Raw genomic sequence first — 19,887 nt, forward strand, 5'->3', positions numbered from 1 at the left:
AAAAATGAGTCCGGTACCCTGTTGCGCCTTCGCAGCCTGAAATTCTGGAGACATTATGTATTTTTTTAGACTTTCCATTATCAAACACAGATCGCTTTTTTTATATAAATTTTTAGATTTTTCCAATTTGACGTTTAAAATGGGGAGGGGGGTCATATCCCCTGTAACCCCCTTCGGACCGTGCCTGCTTGCAGTACATGCTTGATTTTGTGATTCAAGATACGTAGCGACATATTTATTTTGTTCAGGTCATAACCTGATGGTAAGAAGTAGGGTCGAGATCGGCCTGGCGGTAGCCCGAAGGACATCATCAAATCCGGGCGGCTCAACGCCGGGCCGTAAGGCACGGTTACCCCAGCATAACCGCTCAGTCACCCCCCACGAAGGCTGGGCGGTGGTAATAAGGGACTTTCTCCGCGAAACCAAAAAAAAAAAGGTTTATTATCCGTCGTCAGTCGATGTTATTATGCCGGCCTGTTTAGACAATTTTACGTAAGTTAAATCAGATTCAGTAGGAATTTCATCATCCGTATATGTGTGTCAAGTACGAACTATTCAACAATTGAAGTAAAATGTAAGCTCACAAGTGGGTTACCAAAGCAAATAGTGCGTGGACGGCAAACACCTGTGGTCAATCCAAATGGTCGCAAGTTATACGAGCTAGCGGTAGCGGAAGACATTTCGATGTTGTTTGAATGGAAAGCTTTTTTATAGGGGAAAGTGTGAGTGGGTTTCAATGTCAACTGAGTAGAGATGATTATCCCTCGGCCGTCGACACAATTATGCCGGCCTGTTGTGACCGTATATACAGGCTGATCCCGGAACGCAACACACATGCGTTAATCTATTGGTATTTATTACCTATTTGTGTTATTCTTATATCTGTTGTTTTTATAGTAATTGAATGCACTTTATAAAGTATATAGCTGGAAATATAAATCAGTGTCCCTAGTCAAATTGGAGTCAATATACCAAAGATTATCTCCTATAAAGGAAATATAAACTTTATTATTTTATCACTATATATCAATTCATGAAGGCAATTATCCTCTGACCTCCGAAACAATGTTTATTTAAATTCACTAAACATATTTCGGTCAACCTTTTAGAAATAAAAAAAAAACTTTAATCTCTTTCTATTGCAAATATAACTAATATACCTTTACTTAGCCTTCAAAATGACTATTTATATAATTACCAAATAATCATTCAATTTAATTATGACGTCATACCTTATTCTTTTTTTAAGATACTGTCCAAAATCCATGGCACGTAGATCTCCGCTTTTAGCCGATGCCTTACTCCCCAAATTATATAAGTAAATATTTAGACGCATACAATCCGTAGCCAGTCGTTTCGGTGAAAGAGTCAACGCTTACGATTTTTAGTTCACCGTGCCAGGTTGTGTGAGGTTAGGATTGCCAAACAATGTTTACCTTTACCTGAGTCGATAAAAATCGATTATTTACTTAGGTAAGTTTTGTAAACGATTCGATTACGCGTCGACGTATTTTGTTATCGATTTCGTATTCGCACGCGTTAACGCGCTGTTCCATTTTTAAATTTAGAATCTAAAATATTTATGAAAAAGATTTCAAATAAAGAATGCAATTCATTTTGTTGTAATTTTATCTTTTTCGCATTTGACTTATTTTTCGCATACGCATTCGTTTCGCTTCGCTTTCTCATTCGCAATTGTTTAGAATAAAACAATTCTAACACTGTGTGGTCCACGTATCTCGTTCAATTATTTCCGTAAGTATCATTAAGTAGACACTTGTAACACTTCAAGTTATAAATAAGTTACGGTCAATAACTCATGCAGGAAGTGCATTTAGAAATAGTGTAGTTGAGAGGGTTCAATGTATTGTTTTGGGTTTGTTTTCTTAACTATATTGGGATAGCATTGGTTGTTTAATTTAAGAGACTTGCAAAAAGTTAATTTTCTTATTGGTTTGAAATTGGCAAACGTTTATTTGCGGTAAAGTATTGTTTTTTATGGTGGATTGTCAAGTTTGTTTTCAAGTGAGCTTTATAGGCTATTCTACTGAGAGTCGATCGCTAGTTATTAGTGTAATATGTATAATCTTTTTAGCAGAGATTGCGATATACTAGGCGGAATAACAGATTCTAAAAATATATTAAGTGTCAGAAACATTGTATAAAAATGTGACACGTTAAAAATATTTTGGACGTCTAGTTTCCCGGAATCTCTACAGGAGTCGTTCCTAGTGGATCAGCGAATAAGGTTTCTCCAGGGTTGAAAGCAATACATTCAAAATTAAGCTTAAGCTACTCAATAACAGAGAAGCTTTTTATCGATAACAGATTTTTTTTTTATTAATTTTTATACATTACGAAATATTATCTTCTATGAAGGAACTTATAATATGCGCTTCTATCATATAACTATAGATTTCATAAAGTCGATTATCCTCTGACCTCCGACACAATATGTTTAAATCCACAACATATTTCGTATAACAATATGTTCTTATAGCTTTCTAATCCTAATGCTTAACCCTTCACAGTACAAATGTCTTTGTTATAGAAACAAGAATAATGTAGCTTGGTTTGTTGAACCGGGGCTTTTAGGACCTATCGACTCGCTAGCGAAAGTCAGACTTTTTAATAAACATCCAAAAGAAATTTTGAATGAATTACTAAATGTTGAATATAATGATAAATGAATACTTTCGATAAATATTAATTACAAAGAACTGCATTTTGACACCGCATTACTGACGTTACTTTAACATAAATAAAACCGTTTAATTAGGCGTACGGCTTAGTATCACCTAGCAAGTCTGTAGTTATTTTTAATCATAATGCGAGATAGATCTTGATTGATTCAGATTACAACTATCGAACGTTTTGAGAAATAACATCAAATCAGTATATATTGCAAGATTATATATTTGATGTATAAATTGAATGATATATATTAAACGATTGTGTATCCCAATAGATAATTGAGGAACCATGAATCTTTTCTAATGTTTACCAACATGAAAATTTTAAATCTTATTTTTTGACATAAATAGCAATTAACATTGTAATAGTGAGCTAACGAAATGTTCAGGTGACAAGCACAGTACTTTCCAGTGGTTTATGATTGAAAGTTCTAAACTTTAATACATTTTATTTACGACCATACGTTTCTTATCATAACACAAGTGAAATGTCCACATTGAAACGTCTAAAACTTTAACGAAATCGACACTTATCGAAAATCGCTACGAAACGAATCCCAGCTCCGGGCTAGCGCTGTTTATTAGCATCTCAAATGGACCGCGAGAGACCGCTTTATGCCACAACAATCCACCAGTATAACTTGACCTCTCCATTGTTCAATCCACTTCTAATACCAAGCTATAGAAAAATATTCTTACATATAAGATTAGTTGCTTAGAATATTTTAAATGTATCACGTCGTTGGTGTACTGGCATACACAAGCTTTTTATCCCCAAAGGAGTAGGCAGAGGTGTGATTAGGGTACCTATTTTTCCCCATGCTTATTTCGTCCCATGATATAGTAGGGGCGAGCCTATTGGCATATCAAAAATTCCAGACTCCGGGCTGATATTGAGAAGGAAAACCTATCACTTTGACTCAGGATTCAAATCTGAGACATCAGTGAGGTAGTCCTATTGCTTACTAAATACAATTACACCACCAAGACATTGTAATAGCAGCATATAATAATGAGAGTGTGGTTGAGGAAGTCTTGAATTTAATTCCCAGTAAAGCAACTTTATGTGTTTAACTCTAATCCCTCAAAATTGGTGATCAGAGAGGTGGGTTAGGTCAGTCAGCCGATCAAAATAAACACTATCTATCCGTTTTTAATAAACGATCCCAATCTCAATCCGATTCCGAATCATCATCTTCATAATCAGTCACATAAATTCCACTGCTGAATATACGCCTCCGAAGATTTCCAGACGGACCGGTCGGAAGCGGCCTGCATCCAACGTGGTCCTGCGACTTTTATCAAGTTGTCTTGATAAACCAACTAATCAAAATGACCCATTTGTAAGCTTATCAAAAATATTTTGTTCTTATTGGTCTATTTTTGAGATAGATCAAAAAATGCGATTAGAATCGTGTAGTGAGAGTGGCGGTAAATCAAATCTACAGTATGCTTGAAATTAATGTGTTTCACTGATCCCAGGATTAAGTGGGATAAGGCAAGGATAGATGCAACTATGATTTCTTATGTCGCAAACTGATGGGTTCAGTGTACGAAAAAATGTGCATACTTTTCGTTCAAGGTGCTTCATCATTCCTGTGCGCCGCGCATTCTTAATCTTAAACATTGTAATTATATTCACATTAAAATAACTCTGTAATTTATAGTTTTCAATAACTAATTAACCTTTTAGTGGAAAGGTGGCCTTCTGATGCCTGTATAAACATAAAGAATGATATTTCCTAGAAATGTACGTTGCAAAAAAACTTATTAATTGTTCCTTTCTTTCGTAAAAATTTCGACGAAAGTCTCATTTCATAGAACTGCGTAGTTGCTTTAAAACAAAGATACACCTTATTCTTTTAAGTATGCCTTTTATTTGTGAATATTATAATGAAAGTTGAAAATATTAGAACCTTTGTCTGTAATGTAGCGGAGTTAGAAAAAACAATTTATCACCTTTTTTTAAAATCGTATCTTTTGGGTCAGTAACGAACTCAGCTTGTTTATTTTATTCTGAATTAAGACTCAATAAAGAGTCTAGTGATTTGTTTAAAACAATAGGAATCGCCTGCCTCAGAGGCGTAGTTGTATAGCATGTAACGTACGCCCATAGCTCTGAGGTCCGGAGTTCGAATCCCGGGTTGAGCAGTGATATTTAGGTTTTTCTGATCACTATCAGCCTGGAAGTTATTCCCGATATAATAATACTCGCCCCCTGTCACATCTTGGAACGGAACACAATAGGCGAAAATTGGATGCCTGCCAGCACTGCTGCTCCCTTCAGAGATGAAGGCGTGATGTGGATACAGAATAGTAAACAATGTTGGTTTACCAGTTAAACGATTCCATCGCCTTTTTCGATCCATCGCGAAAATGAACCAATCAGAAGAAAGTTATTGCCATTCTTTAAATTACTTATGCAGTTTGGTTTATTTACAAGATCGGAACTAAGATTCAAATGGTTCGTTTATTATTTAAATATTGGTAGCACTGGCTCATACAAAGCCGAAGTCAATACTGAAATTAGGCTTCCCCTAAAGATTTCCTTACAAACTTGATAGAAACATGTCCTCATTGTTTTTTGTATTGCTTTGAATTTCGAGACCATCTTGCCGTTCGCCTGATGGTAAGCGATACGATCGCCCATAAACAGTAGAAACACCATCCAACACCTTGAATTGTTTGGTATTCCACTGCGCTCGCCATCCTGAGACATGAGATGTTAAGTCTTATTATGTCCAGTAGTTACACTGGCTACAATGTCCTTCAAACCGGAACACAACAGTGACTACGTTGCTGCTTGGTGGCAGAAATGGACATTGCGGTGGTACCTACCCAGGCGGACTCTCACATATGACCTACCACCAGTTATTATCTATCAAATCGGAGTGTCCTATAACTTCGACGAACGATAGTTCGCGCGTGTCACACATTCTTTCACGCTTGGAGTGTCGTAAATTTTATTATGTCTTTGTGATGGATGATAGGGTATAAAATCGACAATAAAACGTTTACTTATGGAAGGATGTCTTACGTAATACTAGCAGTTGAATGGACAAAAGAGTGAATGCTTTGAGGCTAATTACTTGACAGAGAAATTTAAAGCTAATTAATTAAATGTTTGTGTTCAGTTTGTAAATAGTAAGTTGTTGAAAAGTAGTCCTCATTCGAAGTAGTCAACAATACCTCACCTGATTTAATCTATCTATATAAAAATAAGTATATTCCCAGAAACTCCAAACCACTACGCTGGCATAGTGCAGATTGGCAGACTTTACATACCCTCAAAATTCTTATACGGAACTTCTCAGGCATGCATTCCTCACGACATTTTCCTTCACCATTAAATCAAGCAATAATTCACAAAGATTACTCACATAACTTTAGCAAAGTCAGATGTACCCTTGAGTATTGAACCTGCGGGCATTCGTCTCGGCAGTCCGTTCCCCTTCAAACGAGGCTACGGCCGCTACCATAAGCAATAATGAATTATTCCTTATCACGAACTTTGGATATAGGCCGTGGCAAGCCCAGACATTACCATTATTTCGATATTAACGTGACCGGCTATAATAATGGCTATTTTATGACCAATAGGCTATTAGTTTATGGTAAGGCTGGCTAAATTGGTGGAGTTTTTCTTTCGGGAATTTGGGACGCAAATACATCGCAATTACTCAAGGACAATGGAGGATATTGCATATATAATAATCAGCTCAATTACTCTATCAGTTCCGCCTCAATAAAAGACTTATTCTCTACTTGGTTAAAGTCCAACTATGAACTTTACGAGATAAATAGTTATATGTATGTTGATTCAAGGTCTGGTGGATTCAAGGTGTGTGCCAACTTACCTTCCCCGTTCAGGGATGCCTCTTTCTTCTAACACACTTGCAAAAGTCTACACAGACTTTCGCTGTTGTAACATAAGCAAGATTTGTCTATGAAACATTGAAATTAATAATTGATGTAAATATTCCTAGAAACCATACCGATAAAATTTACACATTATTAAAACAACAATAAAATCCTAAATGACGTTTTTAAAGAAGTCTGGAAAGTTCCAGAACTAAACGCGGTCTAAATACAAACATTTAGGTCGAGGGCGAATTTCGTCACAGGCATTAATCTCCTTAATTGTTCGCGAATTATTTTGCATCGTCTTTGTATCTTGTACTAGGAAATGAGCGTCAAGGTTGTTTTAACGAGCAATTGCTTGCAGGGTTGCGCGAGTCTTCCTAAGTGGTGTCACGGTCAAAACATTATTCAAAACAGTGTCTATTGAAATCAAAAATCCAAATGTTTATCGTTGGATCGATCTAAAAAATAAACAAATCGATAAGTCATTTGTAATGTTGTCGATCTTTTAATTGGTTAATTTTTGCGTCTGGTCTGTAGTTACTTTGAAGTATGATACCCTGACTTCGGTCACATCTTTGGTTCATTGATGTAACTTTAGCTGTTTCTTCTTCTGTTCTTTTAAACAACACGACTTTTGTTCTAAGTTTTGTTGATGCGTAAAATAACTAAATGATTCAGAAGTCTTGTAAATTCTTTGTGATTAAAACAAAGCCTGGAGGCTAGGTCACAAAGCACTAGGACAAAGTAATCTATATTTAGTTACATTGTTATAGATCTTTTCTTAAAATTCACATGTATTGTCTCTTAATTAAAATGAAATGTTTATATGAAAATTGCTGCTGATGTCTCGGGTTCAATCCTTGGGGTAAAGTAGTTTTGAGTTTTCCTAATAAGTATCAGTATGACTGGATATGGGCTCCATAAATGGCAGCAGCCTCACCGCAGCACATGGGACCTATATGGGACCTAATTGGCGAAATGTTAAATGATCTCATTGTCTATAAAGTAAAAAGATGACCACTGGTACGGCTACATACGCCCTGTGCAAAAGAAAATCTGACTCCTGATCCAATATAGCTGTGCTTTTGGTAGGTAAGCTGCTTTGTTAGATTTCACGCAGTGGGAGCTAAACAAAGATCCTCTAGTCATGTTCATGGCCTTATAGCCTAGCCTAGCCTATGGTCTTCTGTTAGGCCATTTTATTATTGGTGATATCGCGGACGCAAAAATGCATGTCTAGTTTTTAAACACTATTTACATAATCATATTTTAGATGTTAGTTTTGAATGTCTATATTCAAAAGATGTTTTTTCGATAATTATAAATGTGATGCGTCCCGTGACGTCATCTTATCCAAACCTTATCGCTTTCATGGGATAGTCGTAAACCCAACTCGTAAAACAGGCTAGGAAGCGAGTAATATGCAGCGAAACCGGGCCATTTCAATTAACTGTAATTAAAACGGACGTTTTGTTCTGTCCCGGTAATGGGTCACTGTGAGTCAGTGCGTTACATAAGCGTCATGTGTAGCGACGTTGCGCAACATGACGCGCCAAATGCTGTATGGCCACGGTCGGTCATGGTCAGTTTTTATAGATACAGTTTTTTTCTAAGTGATCTGCACCTGATGGTAAGTGAAGTAGGGTCCAATAGAATGTCGACTGACGGGAGATGATTACCCCTCGACAGTCGACACAATTATGCTTGTTGGAACCGGATAGACACAGGCTGATCCCGGAACGCGACACACGGGGCCCACTATGGCGGGTTTTATTTGGACCTTATGTACGGTGGTTGGATGTAAAATATATCCTATCTGCTGTCTTATTAATTATCGTCACCCCACAACCAGACGTAGTGGGGACACTACCGTAAAAAAAAGAACAAAAAGAAAAGAAAAGAGTCAGAAGGGTCTCCAACAATCATAATAATAGAAAAACCACCCGAACTTAACAAAACGTTGCTCTCTTTCTGATAATAAATGATTCAAACGCTTTCAACTTGAAAAGAGCCAATAAATCAATACCGGACAAACATTGTATATATATTTACATAATAATTATACAGTTGATCAATATTCAATGGCCGTGAGTCGGACCGACACGCTGTCTTTCCCTGACTGGATTTGTATGCAGCGGTGTGTTCCCGGAGGAACGAACGCGACAACTGTATCTACTTTTAGGAATTTAGGATGAAAAACTAAGATATAACTATTACTATGAGTATAGAATGTTTGTCTTGTTATGTTGAGAGATATTTAACGTTAGAATCAACACATTGTATGAGTATAACAGTTGTAGAAGACTATTGGTAAGGTCCTTAACAATAATCGATTCAATTTTTAGCAACGGAAAAAAGTTCACTGTCTGAAAGAGTTGTCCAAAGTCTAAGCTATCACTAGACGAGTAATGGCAGCAATAACGAACCATCAATAAAACAATATTCCAAATGCGACTACCCGCAAGTCCTAGCTTCATTGCAGAAGCTTGGACATGGTAAAAAACTATTGCGGAAGTCAACTTCTGCAAGTTTTATTAATAATTTTAACCTCGGTTACCTCTGATGCGTCACTTTCTTATTTTAAGTTTGTCCAACGTTTTAGCAAGCAGAATTTTAATAGAGTGTCGAGTTGTTGCGGAAATGTGTGATGTCACTCGTGTTGTCCCGTCATCCTGTTCTATGTCTATTATTGGATAACTTCACGCTGGTGCCTCTGTAGGGTAAATAAAATTGAATCAGTTTTACGAAGTTCTTTGGTGTGACGATAACCTACAATTCTGAAATGAGTTTTTTGGGTGTTACTAGGAACCTACTCGAATACACAAAAGCAATGAACGAGTGAACGGAATCAATGAGTAACGAAAGCTGTAGTGTAGGCACTAGGCATACTTTAGACACGGTTGTATATCTACAACATGCTCTAACTTTATGCTCCCAGTGATTCACCTCAAAACAAATCCACTAGACTGTGTTTATTGTTCATAAATGTTGAAAATATTACAGCCTTGATCTATATACACGTTTGACGGAGTTAAACCTGAATCATGACTATCAAATACTGCTTTTATCGGTATAGGTTTTTTATTGTTGAATGACGAGACGAGCTTGTCTCTCGCCTGATGGTAAGCGATACGACTGGTCAAAAAAGTAGGAATAGCAGCCGAACTTTGTATTACAAGATCTGTGTGACTTGTCATCTTAATATAATATTAGCCCTGTATTATATACTGTTCCACTGCTAGGCATGGGCCTCCTACTACTACCTCTACTACTGAGGGATTAGGCCTTAGTACACCACGCTGGCCTAAAGCGGATTGCCAGTCTTCACACACCTTCATTATTTTTATGGAGAACTTCTCAGGTATGCAGGTTTCCTCACGATGTTTTCCTTCATTAAAGCAAGCGATAATTCACAAAGAATACACATATTACTTTAGAAAGATCTGAGAGATATCTCAATTTATTACGCTGGCTTAAAAGTCCTTCAAACCGGAACGCAGTCTACGCAATACGAAGTAATAGTATTCGATGTGCCTTATAACTATAGCTGGTGGTAGGATATATTTTATATCCGCCTGGATAACGACCACCGTACACAAGCTGTTAAAACCCGCCATAGTGGCCCACGTAAGTGTCGCGTTCCGGGATCAGCCTGTGCATATTCTAACCCAGTGTTCCGCAAACGTTCTTCAAGGTACATCTAGGAAAACAAAAAAATTTCGACAAATTAAAAATAGTTAAATGTGGTTAAAAAGTGGTTAAATGTTAGTTTACTGAGCACCATCGAATTATTACTCAAAATTTCTCCGCAAACAGGATATTTTGGGGAAGGACAAGATTCATCTCCGCAATATGTAAAACCGTAACTTATATAGCTTTGTACTGTGTAATAATTTTTTACCCTTACCTACTTACTAAAAATAAGTTTATAAGATAACCTTATTTTTCCGACACCAAATAATGCCCACGGTACACTAGTATGCCGCGGTACATACTTTGCGATACACTGTTCTAACCGACATAATTGTGTCGACTGACGAGTTGTAATCATCTCTCGTCAGTCGACGTTCTATCAGACTCTTATAATCAGGAGCAGTGGCATCACTTTGCCAAAAAAAAAATCTAATATATTAATCGCTGCCTACAAGTGTGAAACTGTGGGTGGATGACTCAATAGTCTACCCAACTTGGATAAATTTGTTTAGCTAAGGCGGGAACACACGCGAGCATCAGTCATTCGAGACGAACGCTAAGCAAACGCAGGGAATTGATTTAGGCGGGGTATAAGGTATGAGAGAGGCGGGTTTGATTTAGTAGGTTTTAGCTTAGGTCTTGGAATAATTCTAATGGAAATTAGTAAAAAGGTACTTTAAGACTTCAGGACGTGGGCTAAGTCACAAAACATATTTAAAATAGGCTTTATCTGTATTGGCTATAATTAGGACGTATTGTGAGTCACAAAATATATTTAAATTTTAAAGCTTTATCTGTATAAGCTTTAAGTTACTATCGTTATATTCCTGTTAATAGTATCAGTAGAGTGCAAAAGTTGATAATGATAAAAAGTGAGTAGTGTTAGAGGAATTGTGAGTTGCGAGAAGCTTTCAGGTATCTTACTTAAGGAACATACTTTATACTTACTTTGTTGCAATGGTAAGCCAGTCTTATGATCAAGACGAATGTTTGTATATTCGCAAATATTTATGTCTAGCTTTTGTGCATCTAATCCTGATTTATGATATCTATTACTTAACCCGGCGAGCATGTGGTGAAAAAATGTAACAAGAAGTATGAGGCAGGGTATGACATACCCATTAAAAAAATTGGCTATAAAACTTGTTTCTGAAGAAGTATTATACTATTTATTTTTTGGTATAATAAGACAATACCATCATAACGCATTGGAAATAAAACAATCGCGCCATTTTAACAATTTTATTTTTTACCTCGATGGAAATAAGTCACTTTGAATTTCAAACAAACACTTTCAGTCTCTTAAAAACTAAAAAGGAACTAAAGTAAAACCAGTTTTATGATAAAAAAACTTAATCGTATGATAGAATATGAAATAATTTTCTTTATAAACTAAAAAAATCACAAAAAATTTAGGAACATCTTAGGAACTGGAGATAAAATCTGTGCAGTTTTTGCAAAAACATTGCATGCTCCACACTAATAGCCTTTCCTCAGCTTGTTCATGAGTATTTTGTCTTATGATTATTTTTGTTGGGGTAATCTCTACATCTAATAAAATGACCAGGAACATTTTGAGTCGATGAAAGTGATTCCTTGATCTGGGAAGAAATTCTCTGACGTATATAAATCGGAATATATATTTTTTGTCATTTCACATCTTCAGGTGTTCGTAAACTAAAGCCAAGCCTAAGTTACGGATGAAATCGGTCCATTTAGTGTCTTTGCCCTGATTTTCACGAAACATAGGACCCCTAGGGGCCCGTGGGCCCCTCTCAGGGGATCCGCAAGTAAAATAAAAGTTAAAAGAAAAACTATAAAGTGCACGCTTTTGCACTCTTGTATATCTAAAAAATAAATACAGAAGTAAACTGCTAGTAAAAACAATTTTAAGAATCCAACCCAACCCCCTCAACCCACACATGACGCCCTTGGTCGCACAAAAGGTCGCATACGGTGGCATTAGTGGTCCGCACTAAATAAAAGTTTGCGAAACCCTGTTCTAGTAAGTACATCTTCTATCATAGACCGAAGTTGTTTTTTCTATTTTCAACATCCATTTTCTATTAAAATCTACAATTAAACAAAGAAAATAAGTTAAAATAGCAGAAAAAGCAATTTTAGTTTTGTCACACCAGCTATGAGGCGGGGTATCACGTACCCGAACTCAGTTTGCAAGCGTGTAACTCGAATGCAGGTTGCCGCGACACTGTGATCACCCCACTATTACCTTCCGCAACCCTGTAACTCCAGCTACTCAAAGAGACTATAAGTTTGAAAGTCAGGCACAAAAATATACGCCAGTAATTAACATGGGGGTATGACATACCCCGCCACACGCCTCGCCGGGTTAAATCTCGGTACGGAATATGCAGTATGTAACTGTTACGTTTGTTTATCAATATTTATTTATTCGAAAATTCTAATATATAATTCAGTTCACAGTCACAATGCGTGATAGAAACTAGCACAGGGCATGCGGTTCGAAAATTAATTACTTTCTAATGTGTAGGGCAAAACGGGAACTAAATATTTTCCCTTTACTATACGAAACACAATAACTTTATTAATTGTTAATAAAAAAATGTAAATATAATTCATACTTAATATAAGTTCTTAATTATATAATTTCTTTCTCCCTTGAAACTTTGCAGTGCCCGACAACTGAAATGCAATAAATATTGGATTTGAATTTAAATTAAACATAAAATTATGACTATACTAAATGCAAAAATACGCCAACTGATGTTTTGTATGTTTTGGATGCTAGATAGTGTCCAGATATCTATAGATATAGATATAGTTTAAATAGACATCACTGTATCGAAATTATCAATATAACAAAAGTGAAAATGTGTCTACATCCGTTGTATTACGGTTGAAAATTGTATCTAGTATAATCAATTGACATAGTAACGTAACATATATTTACAACTGTCAATTTGCCTACAGAAACTAAAACAATTTCTAAATAACTAAATTATTAAAAAAAATCGCTATACCTTATAGTTTAGACCACACATCGATCCGTGGGCCGTATTTAGCTAGTAATAGTTCTAAAATTGTTACCCAATTGAACTTTGATACATGTTTACCCAACATTTAACATCGAATACATCTCAACGAGTCCGAGTGAAATTTGTTTAGTTTTCGAATGCTATGAAATTTGAATCATTCGAAAAAAATCGATATAGTTATCGTTTTATCGACCACTGTCTGATGTATTTTAATCGATTTCAAAAAGAAAATATTCATTTCGACGCGTATATATTTTTTTATAATGTATATCGATTATTGAGATTGATTTTTTATTGCTTATATTGATTCTACTGGTGGTAGGTCTATCATATGTGAGAGTTCGCCTGGGTAGGTACCACCGTAATGTCTATTTCTGCCGCCAAGCAGTGTGTAGTCACTGTTGTGTTCCGGTTTGTTGGACATTGTAGCCAGTGTAACTACTGGACATAATGTGACTTAACATCTCACGTCTCAGGATGGCGAGCGCAGTGGAATACCAAACAATAATTTGTAATTCACGGTGTTGGATGGTGTTTCTACTGTTTATGGGCGGTCGTATCGCTTACCATTTGCGAACGGCAAGCACGTCTCGTCATTAATAGCAAAAAAAAATTTGTTAAAAAATCTCGTTAAATAACCTGACTTATTAATTTATTATTTCATTTGTTGCAGGCCACACAGTACAGCGTAGAGATGCTGATGAGGATGTCAACTACGACGACCCGCAGATGGCAGCCGACGAGGCATCCGACTACGACACCCAAAATACAGGTAAAAAAAAATCCGATTAAAAATATTCCAAAATATCGCTCACAAAACTACTTTTTAATATTTCATAAAAACTTTTTTAACTCACGTCAAAAAAGGAGGTTCTCAATTCGACTGTTTTTTTTTATGTTTGTTATTTAAGAACTCTTGACTGGGTGAAACCATTTTGATGATTTTTTAAAGGAATAATTAGTAGCCGAAATTGAAGTGAAATTCTATTTTTGGAATTCCAACCTAAATTCGTGATATCAACTCTTCAGTTATGTATGTAGATTCCTAAATACATGATATACTTATTTGCAGAAAATGATGAGCCCGAGGTAGGAGGAGTCCACGCGGTGATATTGACTCAGCCCACTTCATACAACGTGACGATTGGCAGGACCCTGAGGCTCGAGTGCAATGTGGAACCTGACAGTGAGTAACAGCTTCGAATCCTAGTAAAGTGACCAGCATGTGATGGTACGTTGAAGGTCTAGAGTTTGACTGACGAGAGATACTCCACGACAGTCGACATAATTGTCGACTTGAAACCTTACATACATAAGAAGATCCCGAGATGCGACTCACATGGTCCTTTAGACGAGTTTTATCTAATACATTGCTTGCTATCGAGCGGATATAAATATCCTACCAGCAAAACACCTTTAACGATAATCCAGTGAACCATTTTACCATGAAAAGTTCACGGTGTCTGGTAGTCTCTTGAGTGGTGTCAAGTACGTATTTACCGACATATTATAACGGACTACAAACGTTTTTAAGAGTATTTTGCGACAACTTCGACCTGGCCTAGTCTACATGCAGATTAGACTAGGAACGCTTTCTAGTTTCATGCTTTAAGTTCGTTCATAAACTATTAATTTTGTTTAACTTAATTTTTATTATAACATGCCGGTCTGGCAGATGAGTGGCATATTTGTGCGTCACTAGATGATGCAATGTTTATACAATTCCACTTCCTTGTTTCGTTTAGAAATAGGGACGGATTTAATGGGCCTGGGCAACTTGAGTTACACAGCATTATTTTAAATATATAAATCAACCTTATCCAATCTACTTATTTGAAGTGAAACTTCTTTAAAATCCTTGTGATTTGAAACTTGATGAAACGAGAATGCGTCAAAGAAACAGCGTTCAACCAGCCTGCATGCTACATTTTACATCCTTTTATTTTATTATATAAGTGCAAAGGAGCATACGGTTCACCTGATGGTAAGTGAATACCGCCGCCCATAAACATCTGCATACCAGATTATATAGAAATACGGTGCCGGCTTTTTAGGTAAGAATATACTCTTTTTAAGGGACGACAATGAGCTCCATAATTTTATAGTAAATAACATTAGAAGACGGACATTCGATAGTTTTAAATAATTTATTAAATACCTAATTAGGTCATTAAGGACAATTTGATTGAAAGTGACCAGAACTACAGAAAGCCCACCATCATAAAAATGGATAAAATAACGACCAGTACTACAAATAACCCACTAACCTAAAAATAAATATAAGCGTACGGCATTTTGTCTTGTATATTTAGAAATATATAAAAATTCAAACATCAATACTGTGCATCAATAAGTGCATGAGGTAATCACTAAAAGCTGGCCCCAACTAGTTGACCCTCATCAATATAATGCGACCCCATTACATAACTTTTACAACTAAAAACTTATTCATAGAGTAATAAAAAGATACGGGGAAAAAACGGCAACGCTTCCCGCCGGTGGCGCCTAAAACGCACTTCCGACTAACTGTGCGCATGCCCTAAAAGGCAACGTAAAAATAAGGATATCAATTTCCTATTTATATTTAGATAGATTTGAATGTTGCATGACACGATTCGGGTAATAAGTCGGTATTTGCTAGTGAAAGCCATATAAATCAACATTTAGACAGAGCGATGCTTGCTAGCAATAATCGCCAGGAGATTATTGCACCATAGTGTTTAGCCTTTAAACCTAAATACTTTTTTAAATATCTCTCAGACTTGTATACGACTATTGTTTAGGCCAGCGAAGATTTCAATTTATGTAAAGTAAAATTGCAATTGTACAGCAATTGCCAGGAGATCGCATCATACTGTTAAAACTAAAGACTTTTATTTTAATATCTGTCGGACTTGTATACGATTATCATTTAGGCCAGCGAAGATTACAATTTATGTAAAGTTAAATTGCAATTGTACAGTATTTTTTATGTCTATAAGAATAGCACGTGCAAGGCAAGGAATTGCAACATCTAAATGAGACTTAACATTGCTCTTTCGCGAGATTAGGCCTGTCACTTTCGGGAAGATTTTTTTCGTGGATACTGCCATCATTTAAGGGACAGATGTACCTAACCCCACATTTTTATATTCCAGGTGCAGTGGTACAGTGGTACAAGAACAACGTCTCATATTTCCTTGGAAACATGAAGACAAACCCTGAAGCTGTCAGATTTAGCGTGTAAGTATAGAAAAAGCAATCAATTATTTGCTATAATACAAATAACTTACCTATAATATATTTACATTAAAATATCGTCTTACAATTATACAATTTTGCTTTGTGAAAAACATCAATCCAAAGATTATGATTTTATTTATCAACAAAATTTTATCATATTTTTAACAACGTAGGTAGTTAAAAATATTTTTGGATTTGCTATATTAACGAAAAAAATAATATTCATTAAAACGACTCAAAATCATTTTTTGATGCACGAGGGCCATCGGAATGTTCTGCTAAGACCTACACATGGTTTTTGTAATATTGTGAGCGTTTAAGGAAAGTGGATGCCAAGGTCACAGATTGGATCTTTTTAAACTGATAACGTATTTTGGTATTAGACCAGAATACAATTGTGCCGAAAACATGCAAACTACTAAGCTCCCATCACACATAACTGGCGAAATGTGACACTTCTGTCTACCTCTAAAACGTAAAAGGCGTGATCCTATGTATAAATAATTCCAGATCATCAAAGGACCTAATTATCAAAGACGTGGAGAAAGACGACATCGGCGAATATCGGTGTGAATTAGTCGCTGGCAACCCTGTGTCCATCACTCACCACGTGGTGGTGTGGGAGAAGCCTAGTATTCAGAGTAAGTACATTATAGAAGATATAACATATTCTTAAAGTTAGGTTAGTTTTTTATTACTTTGGATGACGAAACGAACCTGCCATACGCCTGATGGCAAGCGATACGACCGCCTATAAACAGTAGAAACACCCAACACCTTGAATTACAAAGTATTTTGGTATTCACGGCGCTCGCCACCCTGAGACATGAGATGATAAGTCTTATTATGTCCAGTAGTTACACTGGCTACAATGTCATTCAAACCGGAACATCAGTGACTATACACTTCTGCTTGGCGGCAGAAATAAACATTGCGATAGTATCAACCCAGGCGTACTCTCGCATATGAGAGATCTATCAATAGTGATTTTGAATGATGGGTTGTCATCTGCCCTAATAAACCGGGGAATACCTTCTTCTGTCTATTCCAGACGTTACCATTTATCTCATGGATCATTATTTTTTTCATTTGAACATGATTTCACAAGACGGAATATTATATTTAGAAGAATGAAAAGTTTTGGTTTGGCTTTAATTATTGCATTTCTTGAGGCCCGTGTTCAGCTGTGGACATCCTGCGGCTGATGATTGCAATTCTATTTTAGTCTCAAGATGCTCCTAAGCTTAAGATGTTTACCTAAGTACCACGATGACGTCAATGTCTAAGATAGACCCATGGCAAATGATGACGAAATAACGATTATTCTGTGGCGGTAAAATTCGTATACACCGCCATCTCGTCAACTTCACTGGAACTGCAAAATTTATAATGACAATTAGGAAATAATGCTCAATAATCACACTAGATGGCGATAGTCGATTCTGTTTGGCGGTAGCAGAATTTCCGCGTAAGCATATACCAAATCCGAATAGAAACCGTCGGAAGGGCCGCGGCCGCTGCCTGACTGGAGATCTTTCCCTTCCATAAAGGAACGGCAACCATCTGTTCCTCTATAATGGCGTCTACCTACACGCGGTTACAATTCGATGTCACCAATTTGTCTAAAATCTAAAGCATACACAGTACTTAATCAAACGAATCCATTAATTTACAGAGCTATCAGCAACGAACGGTGGCTCGGTGGTGGAAGGCGCTGATTTACTCCTCACTTGCGACGTGTCTGGTCTCCCGCCACCACAAATCGTCTGGTCCAGGGAAATTGATAATGGAGTGAGTATATTGTGGAATTAAGTACCTTTCGCTAGATCCCAGAATGGGTTGACAATGGGCAGTCTGTCAAAAAACCAAGATGTTATGGAAATAAAATCAAAATTTTATTACACATAGAATCGCAGTCCATTAGAATGGGTCTTTTGTAACTCCCTTGGTTGAATTTGGCATGTTAAGCCGATCCCAAAGGTTTTCATTTGTTTTCTTTTTCATTTTTATTGCACTTGATTGAGGAGACGAATACAACGCTCTACTGATGATGACGAGAAACAATAATACAAAAATTCTAATCTTTCATGGATTTAGGTCATAATTTAGTTTAGTTTGTCAAACTTGAAATCGTCTTTAATATTATAGCTAATCTTAAACAATCGGTGATAGCAGATACAAATAAAAATCAAAAAGTTATCATTATATCAAAAAAACAATTGAAAAATGCTGTATTTATTCTTGACATAAAATCTTCCACCTCCTTGGACCTACCTCATTTATTTAATTATTTCTAGAACCAACGCCTCAAGGAGACTGATGGAGAATTCTCCGCCAATTCCGTCTTCATCAGGAATGTGAGGAAAGATCATGCTGGGAAGTATTACTGCTACATCTTCAACAACCTGGGCAGTAGCCAGGCGGAGATCAATGTTAATGTAGCTGGTGAGTATTATTTTGTTTATTTATTTTTTTGCTTTGAATGACGAGACGAGCTTGCCGTTCGCCTGATCGTAAGCGATACGCCCATAAACAGCAGATACACCAACACCTTGAATTACAAAGTATTGTTTAAAAACTGAAACTGTTTTGAAACGTGAGATGTTAAGTCTTAGTATGTCTAGTAACACTGGCTACAATGTCCTTCAAACCGGAACACAATAGTGACTACACACGGATGCTCGGCGGCAGAAAAAGACATTGCGGTGGTACCTAGCCAGGCGGACTCTCCCATATGACAGACCTACCACATAAATCTATCTTCAATTCTAGTAGAAAAACAAGATAGTTTTTGATTACAGAAGATAAAAATTGTCTATACTCAATTATTATCACGTGGGATGAATACACCCGACTAACAATGGGTGAAGTAGGTCCTCACCTCAACCTACCCCTTAGCGCTTGAAGTCGTAAATCTGTTATTAATATTACTTTTATTTTCAGTAAAACCCCGCGTCCATGTGCACAAGACAATTGTCAACTCAGCGGTTAATGTAGAAGCCGTGCTTCAATGCTCCGCTCACGACGAACCCAAGTAAGTGAATAATTGTATCTATGTATGTTGTTTTAGATGTCAACATTTTATTATATATATCCAATGGCAGCCTTAAACGATGCTAAAACCCAGACGAAAGCAAAAAAAAAATGATTCGCGGCCATAAGGTGGAGCAAAAAAAGTTCCCTGTTTTTAAAAGTTTCGTCGGTAAGATCGATAAAAAGGTCCTTCAAGGCACCACTCGAGGCCTCAAACGATTTCATGCCCGGTTCACCTCTCCTGAGGCCACCTCTCAGTGAAAAATTCTAATAATCCAAACAAACCATAAATAAAGAGTAGACCATGCAGTATAGTCTCTTCTAATTGTAACATATTTTTGATGAACATAGGAAATAATTTATTT

General features: G+C 36.5%; 1 protein-coding gene across 1 annotated transcript in view; it reads left to right on the forward strand.

Moving 5' to 3' along the window:
* LOC115451539 (protein amalgam) overlaps nt 1-19,887 on the forward strand; it is a 170,691-nt gene that overhangs the window by 145,216 nt on the left and 5,588 nt on the right. The window contains exons 3-9 of the mRNA XM_037436708.1: nt 13,941-14,039; nt 14,340-14,453; nt 16,405-16,489; nt 17,000-17,130; nt 18,165-18,280; nt 18,787-18,934; nt 19,433-19,523. Of these exons, the coding sequence (XP_037292605.1) occupies nt 13,941-14,039; nt 14,340-14,453; nt 16,405-16,489; nt 17,000-17,130; nt 18,165-18,280; nt 18,787-18,934; nt 19,433-19,523 (784 nt within the window). The remainder of the gene's footprint in view (nt 1-13,940; nt 14,040-14,339; nt 14,454-16,404; nt 16,490-16,999; nt 17,131-18,164; nt 18,281-18,786; nt 18,935-19,432; nt 19,524-19,887) is intronic.

The sequence above is a fragment of the Manduca sexta genome, chromosome 2, assembly GCF_014839805.1.
Source record: "Manduca sexta isolate Smith_Timp_Sample1 chromosome 2, JHU_Msex_v1.0, whole genome shotgun sequence".
Lineage (NCBI taxonomy): Eukaryota > Metazoa > Arthropoda > Insecta > Lepidoptera > Sphingidae > Manduca > Manduca sexta.